Consider the following 23251-nt stretch of genomic DNA (forward strand, 5'->3'; position numbering starts at 1 on the left):
CGTTAATTAACGATTAACGGATTAACGAGTTAATGCCCAGCTATGTACATAATATATATGATAACTACTTTTCCCTCAACGGAGATGTTTCATATACACTATATACATAACTAACATATCTAAACATTTTATTTACACTTCATAAAAATATTCATGTAGCAATAAAATAAATCATTAATTTGAAAAGGGTATAACGACAGGTGGCGCTACATCTGCCGGCCATCCGGACCTTAGTTGTGACGTCATCGGTCTGGTTTCTAAGGTCTCTACTACTGCCCGATAAAGCCTTGTTTTGCTACCACTTGCACTTTAATTGTTGAAATATGTAAGTATTTTAAACGCTGTATCGAGAGCAAGAACAGGTACTTAGAAAAGCAGGCTGATAAGCAATTTTAACGAGCAATTTCTAAAATTAGATCAAGGAAATATTAACTTGAAATTAAGAATTTAATTTTACTCTTATTATTTAAGTTTTGTATTTAGATTTCTGGTTTTCTTGGGTAACATAACAAGCTATATTTGTGTTTCACCTAACCAATATTTAAAAAAGTGCAAACTTTTTGTTCCAGTTATAGCACACTTATTCCTACTTATTACAATCCGGGATTCACATTTTCTGCTTCTATTGCTATAAACAAAAACTTCTGAACAAGATCTTCAGATCATGTCTAAAGACAAGTTTAATTAAATGCTCGAAACATTTTCTTCAATCACCTTCAGGTATAGTAGATCACAGTTCAATAAACACTTTCGTACGATTTATTGCATATTTTTTTTACAAATTCAATGACAAAGATTTTATACATCATAACAAGTATTTCATAATATTAATTTATTACTTTAAAAGAAATAAAATTTAACCTATAATCTGTTATCTAATTAGTAGGCGATTTTTTATTAAGTCTTTTACGACATACCTGGCAAATCTGACGGTATGTGCGTGAGACACTTCGTGATTTAAAGTTTCCGCGTACGTAACCGACTCGGCATTAGTTTAGATTCGATTAATAACTGCCAATAGAGCCAATACATTTGATATGTAGTCGTCGCGTTAGGTTGGTAACAGAATTATGTAAGTCGAGAACTACAAAATATGAAATTTCGTGAGAAAGTTTATTTTTTTTTATAAGAAAATAAATCCCTATGAAATTTTATCAACCAAGTTAAGGGAGAAGTGTAAAATTGTTTGTTATGACTTTAAAGCTGTTCTCTTTAAACATGACGTCTTATTTCTGGGGGTAGCCACTAGCCACCATTCCGCTTATGTAAAGGTTCATTTAGGTCTTTTTTGACTACGGATAACAGAAATACTTAGGGTTTCTCACGTTTATCACGCAATATTACTAATAATTTCTAGATACATATACTGCTATAGCATTTTTGTTGTTGTGAATATCAAAGATTAACTATACATACCTATTTCTTTGAACATAAATTGTCATATTTTTAATAAGTAAGTACCTTATTATTCACATTTCCAATCTCATTATTGGTTGTGAAATTTGAAACTCGTTAAACAACAAAAGACAAATGTTAGACAAACTGGCATTGTACTGAAAGTATGCAAAACTGTTTAGCACAAAACTGTAAATAAATGTGAGCATTTCTCATATTTATTTAGTGGCTGTAAACATAAACCGGCGCGCTCGGTTCCGCGTGTTTGTTCCGATGTAAATATATTCCGCAGAGAAATCTTCGCGATGACAAAAATATAGAGAGAACTGAAGAGGAACTTTTTATAGAGGCTTATTTATATTGTGTTGGGAAACTTGGTGTAAAATATATTTTAAAATAACATGAAAATAAGAAAAAAATACGGCGTTGTTAGCTAGTTGGCCTAAAGTTAGTAAACTTAACTTTTTGTTGTCAATTACTGGTAATTGCTAACTATTAATTCTGGGTATGTTGTGCTTAACTTTTTCCAGATTTTTTTAACATAACTACCATACAAAAAAACATTATGTAAGAGGTACTCAACGAGAGGTACAGATTTCTAGGCACGACAAAAGTGTCAAATCTGTAACCTCCACATTTAGTAAAGCGTTTCATTCACAACTGCTTTCATGAGGATTACAATTATGAATAAGAAACTATTACAGCTTCTTTTAAACACCTTTTTCATAAAACCATATAGAGAAAAATCTTAATAGATTGGAGAGAAAAATTGCGAGCGCGTTGATGTCTTTTGTATGGCCATTGCAGAAATATGAAAAAAATTGTCTTTCTGAATTTTTTATCTTTGCATGTTTCCACCTTTTCGAAACTGCAGATTCCTCAGATTTGGTACATCAATTGCCTTCCTGTAATATATATAATAACAGGAATATATATGTAACATATATATATATATACCTTATTTAATTAGGTATAAAATATAATCGTTAATAAGGTATTAATCGTTTATTAGGTTTTATAAGGTATTAAATATAAATTAGGTATAAAATATAATCGAATAGTCATCAAATCCATTCATTCATATACGTCAATATCCCTTGCAGGATAGACAGAGTCAACAGTCTCGAAAGACTGCTAGGCCACATTCAACTGATCGGCTTAATGAAATAATTGAGATTTAAACTTAAATAGTGACAGTTTGCTATACCATCGCCTTAAAGAAGAATCCCAAGTTTATAAGCCTATCCCTTCGTCGCTTATCAAATCTAATAAGATACAAAACCCTTCTTTACATCATTAATGTTGAGTTTTGCTACATAAAAAAAAACACGCAAAATTTAGCGCACAGCATTGTTTAAAATTAAAATTGACACAATTTCCCACAGTACTGGACGGCCGGAAAGTTCTTTATGGTCAATATATACGTGTGGGTTACATAACGAGGTGTTTTGTATAGCCAATGTGTTAGCAGAATAACAGAACAATGGACGCAAAATACGATTTATTCTGTAAGGTGAGATATAACCGTTCAATTAAAATTAAAACAATCATGGACATAAAAAGAGCTACCTATAATGAAATATTTTTTAATTAATAATGCTATTCTGAATTCTGTTTTTTTTATTGTGAAGGTCAGATTCAAAACACCAGAATCCAGAATATTCCCTCGTCCACATTTTTATTCTAAATTTGGATAGTTGTGAACGTTGTTGTAGACGTTGTTGAATAAAATGCTGCAGTGCAGTTTGTTACCATTTATTCTGCACTAACGCCTGGAAGCGGCAGTGAACTTAGTTTTAAGTAATTTATTTGACGTCAACCAATGTTGTGAAACCAATTGTGTGATTATTAAGTGATATGAAGTATCCTATAATAATAGGAATAAAATTTTTAAATTTGAATTTGGATTACCTTGGCTTTAAAAAACGTTTACCTCATAATATATTGGACGCCGTTTACGTGACAGGGGATATGACCACCGCTCCGGATGGTACCTGGCTCAATGGATATCCATAGCATGCAAAGGGGAAACGCAGCTAGTGCGATGGGTACCTTTGACCCGGGTACGATACGGGCTGGAACTATTAACTGATTTTATTAGGAAATAATGTATAAGAATATAAAAAAAATATAAAACAAAAATGTCTAATCTAATTTAGGCAGAGGACCCGGGGCTCTAAAGCAAGACTCATGTGATACATTTTATACGGAATTGGAAAAACAATACCCTAAATATTGGAAGTCTGTGCATCTTACAACTTGCATCTCTCAAAATGGGGTTCAAATTACATACATACATACATATGGTCACGTCTATATCCCTTGCGGGGTAGACAGAGCCAACAGTGTTGAAAAGACTGAATGGCCACGTTCAGCTATTTGGCTTAACGATAGAATTGAGATTCAACTAGTGACAGGTTGCTAGCCCATCACCTAAAAAAGAATCCCAAGTTTGTAAGCCTATCCCTTAGTCGCCTTTTACGACGTCCATGGGAAAGAGATGGAGTGGTCCTATTCTTTTTTGTATTGGTGCCGGGAGCCACACGGCACTTCAATTTTCTTTTCTTTTCGGGTTCAAATTCCTTTATTTATTCATAAAGAGCAAACAATTTTAGTTTAACTTGTGAGTCGACATGTAACGAAATTAATTCGGCTGTGCAGGTCGTTGTACGGACGTGGTTCACGCTTCAAGGCGGCCGGCCGTCGCTGGCGCCGACTAGGATCCAACAGTACCCACTACTTCACTGCAGGTTCAAGTAGTATTTCGGGAATTTTGGGACAATGAAGATTTAAAGAACCTTCAAAAACTATTTTATTACCCGTAGTAGTATTCACAGAATGTAGGCTCTGTCTTCCGTAAGAAATAAAGATGTTATATACATATGTGATGTGATGTTATATATATATAAGAAGATGTTATATGTAGGCATGAATATACTTATTTTATGAAAACTAAATAAATATAGTAATTTTCAGATTAAACAGTAGATATAAGAAGTAAACAATTTCAAAATGAGAGGTGCATCTCTTCAAGTCAAGAATATGGTAGTACAAATAGCTTGTACGAGAATCGTAGAACAATGATATGAGTTTTCGACCTACTCCAGTCTAGATATAAATAGGTATCTACCGCTATTATATTTCAATTATACTTATTCATATCGCATTCTTTTTGTCAACTTGCCTTCAACTAGTGTCCGTAACAAAGTGAGACGTGAACAGATTTGGCAGTTTTTACTGATGACTACTGGACAACCTTTAAGTAAGTACCTATTTTCAAGTACTCAGCTGTCAGGGGCAGCAATCCGAATATAGCCAGTAATTTTGTTAAATTACCTGTCTGTTGGCATTATGAAGTAACGTGGTTGAAATATTAGTCGAAACTACGGTCTATGTTTAAACTTGTTTCAATGAAGTATGAGACGAGCAATTACTGGAGAGTTCGGCCTTGAGAATCGTGTTTTTCTTATGTTCTTTTATAAGATTAAATTCTTTTCTATAAAGTTGAAATCTTCGCACAATGTTTGTAAAATTCATGCATTTAGTATTTAATAGTTATGACGTGAACAGGCAACTTGATAAACCTTTACATATATAACTTAATACGTAGGTAAGTACTTAGTGTTACATATATACATACATATGGTCACGTCTATATCCCTTGCGGGGTAGACAGAGCCAACAGTCTTGAAAAGACTGAATGACCACGTTCAGCTATTTGGCTTAATGATAGAATCGAGATTCAAATAATGACAGGTTGATAGCCCATCGCCTAAAAAACAATCCCAAGTTTGTTAGCCTATCCCTTAGTCGCCTTTTACGACATCCATGGGAAAGAGATGGAGTGGTTCTATTCTTTTTTGTATTGGTTCCGGGAACCACACGGCACACGGTACTTAGTGTTCGTTAGAAAAATGTGTCAATCCGTCAGCGGCACAAATACCTAATGCGCACACATTCAATTATAACAATCGCTGGAGACGACAATATTAATTTCTCGCCGGCAAAACCGAACGTCTCATGATTTACGAGTTTCACCTCGTTTAGCGATGTCGCGAAGAATGGAGACACAAATTAAAAAGATACCAGATTTATATGAGACTGGAGTTCGCTCACGTTTACCTCGGGAATTCCGAATACCTCTCTTAGGGCACTAGAAGAAATCTACATACCAAATTTCAAATCTTTAGACAGAGCGATTTAGCTGTGTGTTCTTATTATTGACACCATGAGACAGTCAGCATCTTTTTTTTTATTAGACTTTTTTTATTTGCCATGTGGTTTCCATCAATTGAGAATAGGACCACTCCATTTCTTTCTCATGGATGTCGTTAAAGACGACTAAGATTATCCCAAGTTTATTAATCTTAAACGTGGCCTTTCAGTTTTTGCGATACTGTTGGCTCTGTCTACCACGTAAGGGATGACAACGTGATTATATGCATATATGTAGAGATACATGTCTATTTGTTGCTTAGCGGAGTCACCGAAAGTTCATTTTTCCTTATTGTCTCTTCAAAAATGCATGTGCGAATGTGTGTGTGAACGTGTGGTTCTCGGCACCAATTGAAAAAAAAAAAGGATCTCCCACCTCTTTCCCATTGATGTCGTAAAAGGCGACTAAGGGAAAGGCTCATTAACTTGGGATTCTTTTGGGGGATTGGCTAGCAACCTATCATTATTTGAATCTCAATTCTATCATTAAGCCCAACAGCAAAGACGTGGTTATATGTATGCAAAATGAATTAATTTGGACGAAGATTTTAATTACAATTTCTAGTCGATCCCACGAATCAAAACTACAGGTGCACTAATTAGATCGTGCGAAAAGATGTTACTTCTATACTGTGAATATTTTGTCAGTGATTTCTGGTAAAAACAGTATACGTATCGTTAATAGGTGAGAAAGTATCGGTTTAGTAATTACCGTTTTTTTTTTGGCCTGAAAACCTGTCGAGTTCGGAACGGGTCTTGGCGGAAATATACCGACGAGCAGATGCAAGGAGTGACCTTCGAGGAATGAGGACGTGGTCTGTGGACATGATAATGATCGCTATATTCTTTATTTGTGTAAAACAATGAGTTATACTCTCTCCCTTACACATGCGCTTTGGAAGCGGTAGTACTTAGTTATAATTAGATTTAAGTGATGTGACGTCAATAAGTGATATCTTGTATCCAATTTTGATAATAAATTAATTCTATTCTATTCTTAACAAGTACTTCCACTAACTACCACAAAACAAAACACAAACACCGCTAACAAATACAGACCACATACCCATATGACGCCTTCGAACATATCTCTTCTCATTATAATTTTTTTCATGAGACTAAATGGTGTTTTATTTAGAATGAACACATCTCAAAACGAGGTGCGTGTAAAGCATAATATATTCAGTGCCGGAAGTATGAAGAGTTCTTTTAGACGTTAGTAACAAAATCCAATTTCAGCGAGAATATTCTCACGATATTGGTTTATTCGATTGAAATTATTTGTATCGATGTAAGATAACAAGTTTAGTGAAGGCGGTAGTTGCCGGAAGAGAATAGTGAAAGTTTGTTAGCTGCCACTATCTCGAGCAACTTATTAATTAAATCAAAACATTTCCATTTCTAGTATGTTAAACGTGACACTTTCAGTTTAGATGATTAATTAAAGCCTTGTCTAGACACAATATGATTTTTATTACGCGACGATAACATAAATTAAGATATAATCGGAAGTACCTAATTACTGTCAGTCTGACTCTATGTTTAAGTTATATTTAGGATTTCGTATAGTTATCTTTCTTTGACTGAAAAGTTTTTATACTTCATCATGCAATGCCATATCAGGGTAATAAGTAGTTTAAGAGGAACAGAAGCCAAAATATGTTTTTCCCCTCTGTCTGTATGTTTGTTCTCGCATCAGGCGAAAACTGTTGCTCTGATCAGCTTATAAAAGCTAAATACATAAGTATTGAGATTGTCAGTGAACTTTTACAGAGAATGTCGTAAGTCGCGGGCAACAGCTAGTAAAAAAATAAAAATGTTTGAATTACTTTGCGATGGATTTCACATGAATATCTATTATAAAGTGAAATCCCATAATCTCATGCCTATGCAGCCCGCTTTTCCTAATAGCCGATGTAACCATTAGCGCTGGGAGGCTGCGAAACGTCATTACGCAGGTAGATGGTCCTTAGTCCACCATTACGAATTCCTCACGGCATACCGCAAAAACAACTCAAAGGATTTATATTGGTCGAGTGAAGCTAGCAAGGAAGTTGATCTCGTAATCGTGTGTATTGGTGTGATTGGCTGTATGAAATAGAGAAAAATTATCTATTTAGATAATATTTTATTTCAATCTTTTTTGTTATATTAAAACCTTGTTTCAATCATATTTGATACTGTGGCGTAGTAAGACGCCACATAACCTTTTTGTGATCAGTATTTTACTTGCTTATCAACTCGCCTGTTACTCGACATTAAGCTCATTCAATGTGAACAAGTTTTTAGGATTCCAACTCTGCATATAGCAAATACAGTTCGTATTCAAAACGTGACTCTTTAAGTATTTTAAAATATTCGGTGGCTGATTTACATCCACGATTATGTTATGCGCATCTAATTATTATTTTATGAAAATCATTTCATATCGCAGAATCAGATTAATGATCTTATTACGTTACGTAAAGTTTCGAAGAGAAATTGATTAATTTATGTTTTAGACGAGTGAAGGTGTCTTCCGGAGGCAGGTAGACCAATTTCACAATACTTATATCTAGCAATTCTAGTAGGTATTATCCTCATGAAATTATAATGACAATTAATATTTACTGTTCGAAAGACAGTTTATTAAAAGTGACTTGAAGTAGTGATGTGAAGAACTTCGATACCAAAAAGTGGCGAAGTAGGTACTTAAATTAAGTAATGTAGGCGGGAACGCAGGTGCAAAACTCAAGCAACTTGTTTAAAGCAACCGAGAATGGAATCCCAATTTATTACTTGTAGTATCTCCTAAGCACTTTATTCTCTCAATTAAGTCTGATCATAACGATGATACAATCTAGTTTAATAGCTACAATAACTACCTGAATTAAGTTTACGAGAGAAGATTACTGCGATTAACTCTAACAAATATAATTCATATCGAAAACAAAGCTTGTGAACTTACAGTAAGCTCTGCTTGGGCAGTCCTTGAAGCATTCCGTTTTGAAAATAGTCTTGAAGAATAATAACTGACACTGATTTAGCACAAAACTTCACAGGCACTTATAAAAAAATTGTTTCACGGCCGGTATAATTTCACGGCCGTGTGTATAGCTGAGGAACAGCGTATGGGCACCGCGGGACGTAGTGAGAGACTGGCGGTAGCGAGCTGGCGGGCCTGGCGGGGCTTCGCTGCGCCCGCGCATGCTCAGGGGTTCATCGAACGAGCGCGCTAAAGCGTTGATCATCACGTGGGAAATTTGTAGCAGAGCCTTCGGGAAATTTAGATTAAGCTCGCGAGAAAGTAAGTATACCTAGTATCGATTTTTATCTAATGGTAATAATGTCTTGCCATTTAACTACATTTAGTCAAAACAATTTTGCTGTAAGAAACTTGGAAATGTCACGAAGTAATAGTGCTATTTAATTGATAAGTACTTAGTAGGTATGTATGTAATAGGTATCTACTAGATATTTAGTCCGTATTTCATGAAATGTTGTAGGTAAGGGCTCTCTCTCTTTCGAGAAGTGAGGCCGTAACCAAGATTAACGCTAGAAGGAAGAGAAAGAAAACAAGTAACGAAATTACTTTTCGAAAGCCTATCATTTATTTTATTGGTGCTGTGTGGTTCCAGGCACTAATAAAAAAAGCAGGACCACTCCATATCGTTCCCATGTATGTCGTAAAAGGCGACTAAGGGATAGGTTTATAAACTTGGGATTCTTCTTTTAGGCGATGGGCTAGCAACCTGTCACGATTTGTATCTCAATTCTATCACTATGGCAAACAGCTGTCTGAATGATAAGCCAACAGTCTTGACTGATAAGCCACATTGGCTTAGCAGTCAAGACTGTTGGCTCTGTCTACCCCGCAACGGATGTAGACGTGACTATATGTATTTTATGTATGTATGTATCATTCATTTATTTGCCTTGAAAATAAAATTGTCCAATTGTTTTTTTTTCTTTCAAGTGTCATTTTTTGCCTGACGCTTGACACGAGAAGCGTCACTGTCACAATTTTAGATAAGTCATTGATAAAATCTGACTGGATCCCAAATCCCACGGATGCGAATCGTGACTTTCAATATTTATCTATTTTACGAAATTCATTTAACTTCAGACTAATTCTTTTCAGTTGGACGATATTTTTTTTCCTAAAGATGCCGAAAGTTTCTGGTAAGTTACGTTACCTTATTCATTATGAATTTAAATGGTGTTTTAAGGTTAGGCTAGTTTTAAAATGTCAACGAAATTCCTGTAAAATTCTGTTTGTTTAATCAAGCCTTTGCTAATTAATCCTTCATGATGTAGACTATGATCCGTTGTTACTCCTATATTTTATAGATTTTGATATAGTCAAAGTTGTGTCAAAGGTTTCATTGAACATTGCTGTGTCACTCCTGGTATGTAAACATTGAACGCGAACGCCGGCTGTATTGTAGTTATTTATTTGTCTTATTGTGTATTTAATCAACATTAATATGATGGTATAAAACTATCCAAAGCTTTTCAATAATGCTGAATTTGGGTCAGGGAACAAAAGGCAGCATTCAGAATAATGTAATCAATGCATTCTGCTTTGTTTTTATTTTATTATGTTTGAAATCTATGCTACAAATTATTTCTTATATTTTTTCAATTATATCTGAAATCATTCTGCAATTTTTTTTTCAAAATATACCTACATTTACCAAATGTTTTTGAAAAAATAAATAAACGATAAAAATTTGATATGTCATATTTTTATTGTTTATGGGGAAAACAAACATAAAGTCACAGGACACTAAATGCAACATTTAGCTGGATGGCGGAAACATGTTTACATATTTGCCCTTTTTTCTCACAAGATAGTCACTAGAGATTTTTGTTTTAATTCCAGTCAAAGTGAAATGGGGCAAAGAGACCTACCCAGGTGTGGAGGTGAACACTGATGATGATCCCGTGCTGTTTAAAGCGCAGATCTTTGCCTTGACCGGAGTACAACCGGAGAGGCAGAAGGTTGTCTGCAAAGGAATCACCTTAAAAGATGATGATTGGGGAAATTTTAAATTGACCAATGTAAGTTATTCATGAAATTAACAGTCTCCATTTTATGCCTTTCTGAATAACATTATTTAAAGAAACAAATGAATTTAAACTGTGAGTGCATTGATTGCTTAATTAATTCCATCAGATATCACAAAAGAAAACAAAATCAAAAAATCTTTTATTGATTCTTTTAGTTTAAATATCACTCAGTTATTCTTGTATAGTTAATTTTTTTCTTTATTATTAGGATGTTTATACTCACCATGCCTATGGTTCTATATGATGGAATTCAGAATAACATAATAATACGTAATACGATAAGACGAAGTGATGACTGTGACCTCATACAATTTCCAACTTGCAAATTTATTTGACAGTTTTACATCTGCACAGAAAATTGAGTGCAATGAAAGACAATCACACACCATTCCTTTGCTTTTAAGTACAATATGCCATTTCTATTGTCTTATATTATTCTGAATTTTATGTGCTTCACTTATAGTAAGTATCCATGGGAAATAACAAATAATGTTTCTTTTTGGTTTAGAATGCATTGGTGCTGGTGATGGGCAGCAAAGAGGAGGATGTCCCGGCAGCCCCTGTCGAGAAGACCAAGTTTGTGGAGGACATGAACGAGTCTGAGCTTGCTTCAGCTGTGAGTAGCATAGATTGAATATGGCACATCTCTTTTATTATTTTTCAATACAAACAACTGTCTCTTACTTAATTATAATGACTTAGAAAAACTTATCTCAACTGAGCACTTCTATTTTAAGATGTCATAAAACTTTTTTTATTGCAGTAGGTTCACAAAGACCTCATCACAAGCACATATAAGTGTTATTATTGAAAAGTAATTAAAAACAAAAATGGGACTACAATTTTTTCTATTGCTAGGCTAGGCTTATTTAAGCATATTGTAATTTAAGGTTTATTTACAGCTGGACCTTCCTGAAGGACTGATCAATTTAGGCAACACCTGTTACATGAATGCTACCGTTCAATGTCTTAAGACTGTGCCTGAATTGAAGAATGCGCTTCTTAGTTATGACAAATGTGAGTATTGAACATGTTTTAATGTTCCTCTTTTGCATGTTATTGGTGTATAATTTTGTAGTAAAACTTTGTCCACCTTTTCTAATATGTATATTTATTTAACTGTTGAATTTTTCGGTCAGCGTCGGGCGGCGGCACGGCGGGCGACCTGACGGCGGCGCTGAGCGAGACCATGTCGGCGCTGGAGGCGGGCGGCGCGGGCGCGTGCGCGGGCGCGGCGGCGCGGCTGCTGCGCGCGCTGCACAGCACGGCGCCGCGCTTCGCCGAGCGCGGGCCGGGCGGCGCGCTGGCGCAGCAGGACGCGTCCGAGTGCTGGGCCGAGATCGTGCGCGCGCTGCAGCAGCGGCTGCCCGTCGCGCCGCTCGCCAGCGCTGCGCAAGACCGGTGACTGTCTCCACATGCACTACTAGGGTGACCAAGAGCAGCGCTCCCATGATTGTGATAACTGAAAGTTGATAGAACCAAGGCTCTCTCATGGATAGTGTACAGCACTGCACAACACTTGGTTTAATAACGCTCCCACTATATGTGTGTTCATTTCAGAGATAATTTAAATAAACAAAAAATTTTTCCTTTTATTATCCTCAGAGCGTTAATGCTGATTGTATTCTTCCTAAGGGGTTGGGGTCTTTAACAACTGATTCTGGAGTAAACTAGATTATACAAATCTATTTCCGTGAAACCTTTGCAATCCTACAAGGGAACCTAGTCTTTTTCCTAAATAGGCTGTTTGAAAACCATTAAGGCTTAACTTTAATACTAAAATGAAGTTATTTGTATATGGCCGCAGTAGAATTCAAACCAGATATTTGTCGATATAGTAACTGCTCTAACACCCACGTTAAGACATCATTAAGTTGTTAATAACAAAATATAAAACTTTCAGAACATCAGTGATCGAGCAATACTTTGGGGGCACCCTGGACGTGGAACTGGTCTGTTCGGAGGCAGACGAGCCTCCCACCAAGAGCAAGGAGACGTTCCTGCAGCTGTCATGCTTCATCTCTCAGGATGTCAAGTATCTTCAGTCCGGACTCAGATCTGTGAGTTGTCTATTTGTTATCTATATTTATATCTAAATATGTAAAAAAGAACACTGACTGATATATCATGTACAACCCAAATTGCTAGTTCAAATTTGACATGCAGGTTCTTTATTTGGTCTAGGGGAATCTAAGAGAGAAGTGTCCACAGAACCGGAAATTAAACATAATTTCTTCCTGGCTCCCTAAAACATCAATCTTTGGCAATATATTATTGGTTGAGTATTGTAAAAAAATCCTGTGTCATTTTTATCTATATATTTTTTTTGTTTACAGAAAATGTCAGAACAAATCACAAAAATGTCACAAACATTAGGGAGAGATGCTGTTTACACAAAAACGGTAAGTTTTAATTTATATACATATATATGTATATCCAAATTGCCTTTTGCATATATTTAAGGTATATTTCAAAAGAACGATGAGGAAAAAACTCGTGATAGCTTTCAACTACTTTCACTATCAACAAATAAATTGTTATTATTCTATTTATGTGCATGTCTTACAATTACTTTCATATTTCTTGGGATCCAAAATTGACTCAATGCCCAGTAATTTGACGGACGTTTCCTACAAATTGCAAAACATGCATTATCTAGCCTGATTTATATGTCTATTTCTACTATACATGTAATGTAAAAATTACATACCTAATTTTTTAAAATAAAATTGTTTGATTTTTAGAGCAAAATCAGCCGTCTGCCTGCATACCTGACGGTGCAATTCGTGCGGTTCTACTTCAAGGAGAAGGAGTCCATCAACGCCAAGATCCTGAAGGATGTCAAGTTCCCCCTCGACCTCGATGTCTATGAACTGTGTTCCCCTGAACTGCAGGAGAGGTTGGCGCCCATGAGGGCCAAGTTCAAGGTAGGATCTTCTTCTTATTGACTTCTTAATGACATATTTCATTGCGTGCAATCACATTTTATTCAAACATACAGATGTTACAGTCAAGTCTTTATACCTTACTAGCGACCCGCCCCGGCTTCGCACGGGTGCAAAATTCGGAAAATTTCTCCATTATTTATTAGATGTTAATAAAAATGACATAATGACATAAAAACCTTCCTCTTGAATCACTCTACCTGTTACAAAAAACCGCATCAAAATCCGTTGCGTAATTTTAAAGATTTAAGCATACAGACAAACAGACTAAAATAGCGACTTTGTTGTATACTATGTAGTGATGGGGTAGAAAGAGCCAACAGTCACGAAAAGACCGAAAGAACATGTTCAGCTTAAGATAGAATTGAGATTTAAATAGTGACAAGTTGCTAGCCCTACAAGAAGAATACCATGTTTATTAGCCTTTCCCTTAGTCGCCTTTTTCGACATCCATGGGAAAGATGTGGAGGTGGGCCTAAAGTGGCAGGAACCACACGGCATTTTAATCAAGTCGAAATAGAAATCACAACTATATCCATTTTTTTTTTTAAATTACCATTTTATTGTTTACAGGAATTAGACGACGCCAGTGTAGAATCGTCTCTAACCGCTCGGAATAAGAACCATGGCGACAGCAAAAAGGAGAAAGGGAATAAAACTGCCGTGCCATATTGGTTTGAGAATGGTAAGTATAATGCTGGTAGTAGTTTATAAGTCTTAGTCGCCTTTTACGACATCCATGGGAAAGAGAAGGAGTGGTCCCATTCTTTTTTTATTAATGCCGGAAACCACAAGGCACTATAAAAAATATGTATATCTTTTTTTCCTAGCTCGGTTATGGGTTGCGAATTGTGGGTCATGTGGACTTGTCAATATGGCCATCTTGTTTATATCTTTTGTAGTTGGAAGGAACTATCAATAAATTTACTTTTTAATTTTATTAACAAAACTTTGCAAAAGCTTTGCAAAAAGAATTTTTCAATTCGAACCGTAACTGAGATTAGCGCGTTCAAACAAACAAACAAACTCTTCAGCTTTATAAATATGAGTATGGATTAGTAAATTTCATTTCATTTGTTCTCAGACGTAGGCAGCAATAACAGCGGTTACTATCGCCTCCAAGCTGTGCTCACTCATCGCGGCAGATCATCTTCGTCCGGACATTACGTGGCGTGGGTCGCGCGCGGGGACACCTGGCTGCGGTGCGACGACGACACTGTCACGCCCGTCAGCGAGGAGGAAGTGCTTAAGCTCAGCGGAGGAGGTTAGTGCAACACTTATATTTTTTATTGAATTTATATAGGTATAGTAAACGGACGCTTATAGAGAGATATTAGTTCTACATTCATTCATGTTTTTTAATGTAGACAATGTGCATTTGTCCATGATTTAGATTTAAGAGATCTATATTTGTAAATTGACGTCCGATGAAAATGCTGCAGTGTAGTTTGTTCGTTACGCCGCTTCTTCTACACACGCGCTTTGGAAACGGTAGTAGTTATAATTAGATTTAAGTTATGTGACGTCTATAAGTGATACCTTGTATCCAATTTTGAAAATAAATCTATTCTATTCTATAGAAATGAATTATGGCGACGATATTGCTACGGCTATAAAATTTATAAATTTACGCCTTTTTTAGCTTCCTCGCCCACCCATAAGACGACTTTAACTCTAACTTACTCCTTCCTATAGTAAAGATGCAGTGGTTTCTTCTCTTCCCACATTTGACTTTATAAGCAATATATGTATACATTTGTCCCAGGTGACTGGCACTGCGCATACCTGCTGCTGTACGGGCCTCGCATCCTGGAAATCCCTCAGCCCGAGGAGCCGATGCTGACGGACATCAGCGAGGACCCCGCCGGGGATCCCCCCACAGCGCTCGCGTAATACCAACAGACAGACTGACCGTTTGTTATACGATCTATATGGGATTTTGTGGTAAAATTTGTTATATGCAGTTTTCCGATCCGTTGAATGGATTTTTTTGTATTGATTTTCTAAAGCATTTTTCTGTGATGCTTTTGTGTTCTATTTTTAACGTCAAAGAAAGAGTAAAATACTTAATAACGGAAATGGTGCGATGAGTACCTACCGATTGTAGGACAACGTGAAACAAAAATAACAGATATTGTTAATGAATTAAAAAACCGTTTTTTTTTACCAATGTGCATGTTATCAATTTTACCACAAAACTTGTTTCGTATAGTAAATTAATCCTAATTCTACACGGACTGTTCATATGTCTACCATCGACTCTTGCGCAGGACGATAGCAGGAAGCGCTTCGTGTGGTTATAACATAGTCGTTGAACCCATCTTGAGTGAATCGACTCGATTTATATTTCGCATCCTTATTTTTTACTGGTTATACAGAATGTGTTTTTAAAACACGGTTCTTGATATTATTAAAGTTATTACAAGATTTACCATGACTGAACGATTTTTAATACTTGCAAAAAACGTTTTTGTTCACTCACGACGGATGTTTACGATTTTCAACAGAATCCCGCTGTACTTGCTGTCTCTCGAATTAATTATATTTTAATAATATAATAATCATAGGTGTCACTGGTTTTCGAGCAATTTTAATATCAAATAATAATTTACTATAGCACAATATAAGTACGATCGCAATATTCAAATTGCACAAAAGAAATAATTGATTTGCTTATACTAATTTTGTTGGTATGATTTAACATGTTGTGTTATATATGTAATTTGTAACTGTACAAAATAGGAGCATTTTGGTTTATTCACCAAACTAACTTATTTCTATCCTGACTAGTTGTTGATTAAGTTAACTCACCCCAAATAATGCAAATGGTGGCATTTTCACTCTTAAGAAGGATTTCCTTGTTCAATTGGTTTAGTGAAATCCGAATGTTAAACGTTATAGTTTTATTTATATTTTACTTCGCGTATTTTTCTCAATGCAGTGCATTTAAAGCAAGTGTAGTGGGAACACTAATTGGTTATTTATTCTTGTAAATTGGCATTTGATGCTGCTGTTAATAGCTTAGCGCGTACCAACGTTGATTTGCACGATTAAATTTCTAAAAGATTTTTTAGCCTGAATGTGCGTATTGCCGTAGAAAATTTTTGTATTTGAAAATCGCGCGGGAAATGTAATGCGCGCTGGAGCTAATGTCTAAGTTCTTACAGATGTATTGAATTTTATAAGACTAATTATACGAATGATCGGTAAATAAATTTGATTACAAATTTATTGGTATATTTTTTTATTTACTGAAAATGTTTAATTAAATAAAATTTTCTGCTTACGATGCCGCCTGTGGGAATCTTGATATACCTACTATGGTTTTGGTTGGTATCACAGATTTATTTCCTTGAAAATTGCGTGTCCAGGGCCTTTGTATGTGTGTGGTTTTTATTATGATAGGATTTATGTCTCTGTGCAGGCGATTGTACATATATGACGGCTATTGACTATTTGTCAAAAACACAAAAGGAAGCGCTGTTCAAAGAATCGTTCACCGGATAGGTTAAGTAGCAATCTTTTAAAATGAATCTTGTTTAATTAGTCGCAGACGTTGTTATTATGTGTAAATCTTTTATCCAATATGTATTTAAGTGTCTATACATACTATGTTGGCCTGTCCACAAGCTTTTACGGCTATGCTGTGTCTGCAGATTGCCATGTCCGAAACAATGCCTCAGTTTCTCTGGGGGCTTCTGTCTCGCGCAAATTTATAGCTATTTCTTTCTAAAGAAGATTATGCTGCCAAACTGTGTGGATAAAGTGTTGTGTTTGGGATTAAGTACATTGATTGGTAAGTCCTCCTTTATATACTTTTAAGATCTCCTATCTTATAACTTAAATTCTAGATTACATGCTTAGACGTTCGCTTCATCGCTCTTTGGCCACTAAAACTAGTAGTACACTCCGCTGCTATGCTGCGGGGCTGTGGTTTGCTTTTGTCGCTTGTACTGCTAAAAAGTTTGAACATCAAAAGTCGATAAACAGCTTCCAATCTACATGTAATTGGTCTGTACTGTTCGAAACTTTTGCGGTCTCTTAATAATGCTAGAAGAAATTACTATACATAATGTGAAGATGATAATTCAGGTGTGTGTGCTGCCCTCGCCGTCCAAGTGCGCTGCATATCGCTGCTGGCGCTAGCCATGTACTGCGGGAAGCCGGGCCGGGGCGTCATGAAGGCTGTGGTGCTCACGTATGTGGTCGCAGGTCGGGGGCACATTGTTACTAAGTAGGTACTTTCCAAAACAAAAAAATCGAGTGATGAATTAAGTCTTCTTCTTCCTCCTGCAGTCAATCTCGATTACATCCTCGCCTCTCTGGAGAGGTGATCGTGCTCGAGTTGCGCCTTTTGACCATAACTCCGGATTTGGTCAGTCAGGTTTGTATACGAAGTGACTACCGTCTCATTTCCGTGACCTTTGCAGGGAAACTTAACTCATATTGGATCATGGTAAAAGCTGGCTAGATATATGTGTCGATTCCCTTAGACGCCTTTTACGATATCTATTAGGGAAAGTGATGGATTGAAACCGGACAAATACAACATTTGTTGAATATTATTAGCAGAACTTTTAAATATTTCGATAAATACTACAGGTCCAATCACTAACATGTGCTTGAATGCGCGGGAGGTGGTCCGTGTGTTCGCATGCACGACACAGCTGTCTTACTCCCTGGGGAAGACCAGACACTGTTTGCTGGCTCAGCCTGTAAGGAAGACCTTGACAGGCCTTGGCCCAAATGTTGACCACATAAAGGGCACCATCAGGTTCGTTTTATAAAGTTCCAAACTCAACTATATGTGAATCCTCCCGTTTAACCTGAACGGGACAGGGATTGCCCTGGATCCAGATGTCAAACATAAATTATAGCATTAGAATTTTCTCATTAGGTTCCGCAACTATGTGAGGTTGTTGATGGAGGAGTGTTCACAAACATGTGAAAACGCCAAGCCAAAAGCTGAAAAAAATTGCCTAAAAGATGTATCAGATTCATTTAAACCGCGATGGAATTTTTTCATACTATTTGATTTTATACTGCCTCTCTTTCAGTTCAATTGACACCGTACTTTCACCAATAGAAAATGAAATAGAAGGCACCAGGGAAGTCGAACAAAGTCGCGTGCAAAATGATTACGTGGACAATTTGTTTGCACAGCCGCATCGCACCCAAGTTATTGAACACAAGTATAGGTAACATGTAGTGGGCCACTTAGAAATTTATACCTCCTTCGATATATCTAATATATAAATGATATATGTATATAATACAAAGTACTTTTCTATGTGTTATTTCAATTTTAACAATATATAGCTATCGCGCGCTACTACGCCCGCTTGAGCACCCCGCATGTCCTCCGTATTTTACACAATATGTAGGAACGCAAAAACGGACAAACAAACACATTTATAATATGAGTATGGATATTGTGGTCGCTTTAGAAAACAACGAAGTGGTGCTATTCTTTTTTCTATTGGTGCCGAGAACCACACGGCACGGAGTTAAAATTATTATAGTAGATTTTGAGATTTGTCGTTAAAAACAAAATGATTTTTTTCTCATTTCAATATTTTATTTGTATCATACATATCATATCTTATTCCCTAATTCAGTCATCCTTCTTCAGAATCATACAAAGCGATAAAGAGAACGAAATTTATCAGAAGAAATACCTTATGAAAATAGCTATCCGTTGCCAAAACCAGTTCGCTCGCAGCGTGGTCGTCTGCATGAACATGTTCAGGCCTGTGCAGGTTAAGTACTGTAAGCTGGTGAACACGCATGATGGGCGGGCGGTCTGCGAGCCTTTGGATCTGTGTCACGTCTGTGATATCCAGTATTTGATGGATATGGATCGCGTATGTGATAGTAGTAAACAGGTGAGTTGTTGGTCTGATACATGATTTTGTTATACTAAAATTATATACAAAGTTATATACTAATTAATATACATCCAAATCTGCAGACATTTATAGACGTTCTCTGCCGAATTTTCAAATTTTTAACCGTTCTCTAGGTACATAATCTGCGGGTACATACCAATAGATATTTTACTTAGTGCTAATTATTTACAGGTTGACCCGGGATTAGGAGAGGGATACGTTTATGTAAAAAAGGCCAAGATGAAGTTGACAAATTTGCAAGACATTAAATTGAAAAACAAACCTCCTGACGTACGAGTGATCTACAATGTTCAGGTTTTAGAATTACTTACACTTCAAAATTTCATTTCATTCAGTACACAAAACAGTAAAGTCGATTTCATTCATATTTCCTTCACAGCTTGGCTTCAGCATTATGAGAAAGAATAGTACCAAACCCATTTACAATCCTTTGTATGTTATATTTAAGAACCAAATAAGTAATTATTCATTTCATAACACAAACTACGAGTTTCAGTCTTAAGTATGCGTCAACGATATAATTAACCATTCTCAGGACGCCAAAGAAACAGGCGATTTAGTGATAAAAGCGTTTGAAGAGAAGAACATAATCATGCGAACTGTCAGTACTATCCTCAACGTGTGTATGGCGATCCTGTTCCTGCGCATTCCGTCCGCTAGCGCCACCTACCATGATCTATACCTAACCGACATTGAGTTTGATAACACGTATGTCACGGGGTACTTCAAGCAGATAGACGCGCGGAGGCGGGACAAAAGGAAATACACTTTGTTGCCCTTGAAAAAGGTGATTAAAGTATGCTTTCTAATGTACTTAGTCTGACAGGTATTGTATCCTATACACGTAGACCCAAATCGACGAATATAGGATACAATAACTACTAATATTTACCTGCGCTGAAGATCGAACTCGTACCTGGAAGTTGCAAATCTCTTTCCTTAAGACAGCCAACTAACCCACCATTATCCATGGCTATACCAACCTTCCGGTTATACGAGCCGACTCATGAGAGGAGTGCGCTCCGCTCGTGCTTGCTTTCTGTAACAACATGCCTTTTGCGTAACTCCCTACAAAGCGGTTAAGCGGTCAACTTTGGTACAAAGAAATCTTTCAACTACATTTTAAAAGCTTGTCTATTTTGGGTCTCTTATACGCGTGCTTAACTGCATCCTCAGCCATTGCGCATTGGGGCTGGGGCTTACGAAAGTTAAAGCTACCATTGTGGAATGGTTAATGATTTCAGATGGAAAGAATAAAATATGTGGACGTCCGGTCATTCTCCTACATACCCCTGGATCAGAGTCTGCTGGTGTCACATATCCTGAAAGTGTTCCTGGAAGTGGTCACAGCCACCACCTTCGTAATGCTGGACCGGCTGTTTTTCGAAGCGTTGGACGTGGTCCGACAACATGCTGAGATGGAAAACGACCAAGGAATGCATGATCTTGACATAACGGTAGGGAATCTCATAACGTATTTCAAATTAAATTCAGCAATTGGTTACTGAACTATTCCAACACCACCGATGGCTTTTCCAACCTTCTGGTTATCGTCGCCAAGTCATGGGGAGGAAGGCGCTGCTCTCTTACTTTATTTAACAGCGCACCTTTTCTTGACTCCCTACAAATCTTTTCAGTGTCCTTTTAGTTCTGCATTACTCACCCCCTATTCTAGGGACTGTACGCCTGAATGTTTTATTATTCGAATAGGTATTTTTCTTATTGATTGATACATATTAGTTAGCATTATTTGTTGCTCACTGCGACACATTCCCTCTCAATTTCATCTTCGCGTGTGTTACTCCTTCATCCATTGGGCTTCAGGGACTGAGGACCGCTTTAATGTATCCTCGTGGGTACTATAATACCTACTTACATAGGATTACTGAATGGACTTGACATTCAAATAGTGACATATTGCTAGCTCATCGCCTAGAAGCCTTTCAGGAGAGACATTATAAAAAAGATTTGCAGCTCTTTTTGGAGCAAATAACAAAATTTGTATGCACAATTTTGTTTGTCTTCCTAATCGAGTATTGGTTTCTCCAATAACTAATTTTGCCATATAGCTGTCCGTCTTCCTAATAAAATAAACTTGAACGACCGCCAACCAGGTGGAAGGGTCCGGTATACTAGCGAACATGGTAAGGAAGATTCTAGAAGGATTCTCCGAGGAGTCGCCAGCGCAGCGACCCATTACCAACCGGCCTTGCATTCCTCGCCCGCGACTCATGCCTCCCGCTTACTTCTTTAAGATCTACGGTGGATACCTCTGGATTATTTTACTGCTATATTTGGACCCTTACACGTTGCGTTTACGAAGGTAGGTAATTTAAATTGTATCGGTAACTGTCCAATGCGGTTTACCATTTTTATGTTTAACAATTTACATTCTTTTGACACCAAGTGTCCAGGAGTGAATCCGCCTATAAGTATGCGCCTTTTGACCTTTTTTGTGTTAAATCTTTACAAAAGAATTATTATTGAGGCCATGAAAATCCACATTTATATTTCATATCACAACATTAGTAGAAAGATTTTTTTTTTCAGACTTATCTGCAGCTACTTTTACCCGCGCCGCGAGAAACAACGCATATTGCACCTCTACAATGACATACTCAAGAAGCGCATGAAAATGCAGAAAACTTTGCGCAAGTTGGTAGACCTTATTATTAATCATTTTACAATATTTTCAAATTCGCATTTTTTATTGCTCTTAAAAAATTAAGGTCATGAATTAGTCGAGCAGTATCCTCATTTGCGCAAATAAGATGAGAGATAACAATAATTACGCACCAGATAAGAGGAATTATCTAGAATATAAACAAAAATAACATTATTATTCAGAAAAGCAATACAAACGGTTCGAGCCCACTACCTCTCCGGAGAGAACCTGGTCAGCATGAGGATGAAGTTCCCGCAGCTGCTGGGTTGGCTGCGCGTGCTGCCGGCCGCTAGGATGACATGCCTCATCTGTGGGGAGCCGGAGCCGAGGAAAGGTTCCTGAGGATTCTACCTATTATTTATTTCTTTAATTTTTTCTGTATTACTTAGAAGAAACAGTTACGAGGAAGGGTGCGGGCTTTGCTTTTATCACCATAGCGTATTTACAATTCCATTCTTAGCTAATGGCTTCGAAACTAACATCTCATAAACCAACAAACAGGTATTTCAAACTAGCCCTAGTTTTCCTGTAACCTTATAAAACCTTTGCACTAGGTACCATTTTATCATATTTTTTTTATCTCTACTTTTATGTTTTTTAACAGATAACCAAGAATCCACACCGTGGCACGCTTGCGTCGCGTCACACTGCCCCTTTATGTACTGTATGGAGTGCTGGAGAGAAGTGGGAGCCCGATGTCTGGCCTGCGACCCAAGTCTCGCAGAACTAAGCGATATGGACTCGTTGAGTGATGATGAACAGCCTCGGCACTAATGATGACTGATTTGATAAGTGCTGGTGGAAGAGGAGCCCAGGCCTTCGAACTTAGCGACATGGACTCTTTGAACGAATTGACGAACAGAACAGCCTTTTGGAACAATTTGGTATAAGTAAGTGCTTGAAAAAGTAGAAACCCGACCTTCGGCTTGAGATCCCAACTTGTTTCTCAATTTGTCTCTTTTAGCGGTCATGAGCAGCCTAGGCATTTGGCTGATTGATAATTAGGGATTAAATTTATTCTTTTGTCGGATCCTCCGACATATAAAGAGGATATAGTAAGCCAATTCTAC

At 36.9% G+C, this 23251-nt stretch overlaps 3 protein-coding genes across 3 annotated transcripts in view; 2 read left to right on the forward strand and 1 right to left on the reverse strand.

Annotated features, from left to right (window-relative positions):
* The window catches only part of LOC106132738 (ras-related protein Rab-23), a 30992-nt gene extending 22324 nt beyond the window's left edge, over positions 1-8668 (reverse strand). The window contains exon 1 of the mRNA XM_013332254.2: positions 8558-8668. The gene's annotated coding sequence lies outside the window, so the exon portion shown is untranslated. The remainder of the gene's footprint in view (positions 1-8557) is intronic.
* Positions 8669-9630: 962 nt separating this feature from the next.
* Positions 9631-15666, forward strand: LOC106132791 (ubiquitin carboxyl-terminal hydrolase 14). The gene is made up of 11 exons (XM_060949821.1): positions 9631-9771; positions 10475-10653; positions 11171-11278; positions 11565-11679; positions 11802-12063; positions 12566-12722; positions 12999-13064; positions 13407-13589; positions 14181-14292; positions 14692-14871; positions 15373-15666. Exons 1-11 carry the CDS (start codon positions 9756-9758, stop codon positions 15498-15500), a joined length of 1506 nt encoding a protein of 501 aa, XP_060805804.1. The 5' UTR covers positions 9631-9755; the 3' UTR covers positions 15501-15666.
* Positions 15667-17315: 1649 nt separating this feature from the next.
* Positions 17316-22977, forward strand: LOC106132516 (protein sneaky). The gene is made up of 12 exons (XM_060949758.1): positions 17316-17403; positions 17700-17819; positions 18210-18381; positions 18665-18805; positions 19201-19492; positions 19688-19810; positions 20052-20303; positions 20761-20973; positions 21631-21839; positions 22067-22171; positions 22364-22515; positions 22786-22977. The coding sequence occupies exons 1-12, from the start codon at positions 17349-17351 to the stop codon at positions 22953-22955; spliced, it is 2004 nt and encodes a 667-aa protein (XP_060805741.1). The 5' UTR covers positions 17316-17348; the 3' UTR covers positions 22956-22977.
* Positions 22978-23251: the final 274 nt, after the last annotated feature.

This window comes from Amyelois transitella, chromosome 19, assembly GCF_032362555.1.
Source record: "Amyelois transitella isolate CPQ chromosome 19, ilAmyTran1.1, whole genome shotgun sequence".
Lineage (NCBI taxonomy): Eukaryota > Metazoa > Arthropoda > Insecta > Lepidoptera > Pyralidae > Amyelois > Amyelois transitella.

Coding starts and splice junctions, on each gene's coding strand:
- LOC106132791 (XM_060949821.1), top strand. Junction 10,654..11,170: donor GAAATTTTAAATTGACCAAT/GTAAGTTATTCA, acceptor TTTTTGGTTTAG/AATGCATTGGTGCTGGTGAT. Junction 14,293..14,691: donor GCCATATTGGTTTGAGAATG/GTAAGTATAATG, acceptor ATTTGTTCTCAG/ACGTAGGCAGCAATAACAGC.
- LOC106132516 (XM_060949758.1), top strand. CDS start 17,349: ATGCTGCCAAACTGTGTGGATAAAGTGTTGTGTTTGGGATTAAGTACA. Junction 17,404..17,699: donor GGGATTAAGTACATTGATTG/GTAAGTCCTCCT, acceptor ATGATAATTCAG/GTGTGTGTGCTGCCCTCGCC. Junction 18,806..19,200: donor GTTATTGAACACAAGTATAG/GTAACATGTAGT, acceptor TTGTATCATACA/TATCATATCTTATTCCCTAA.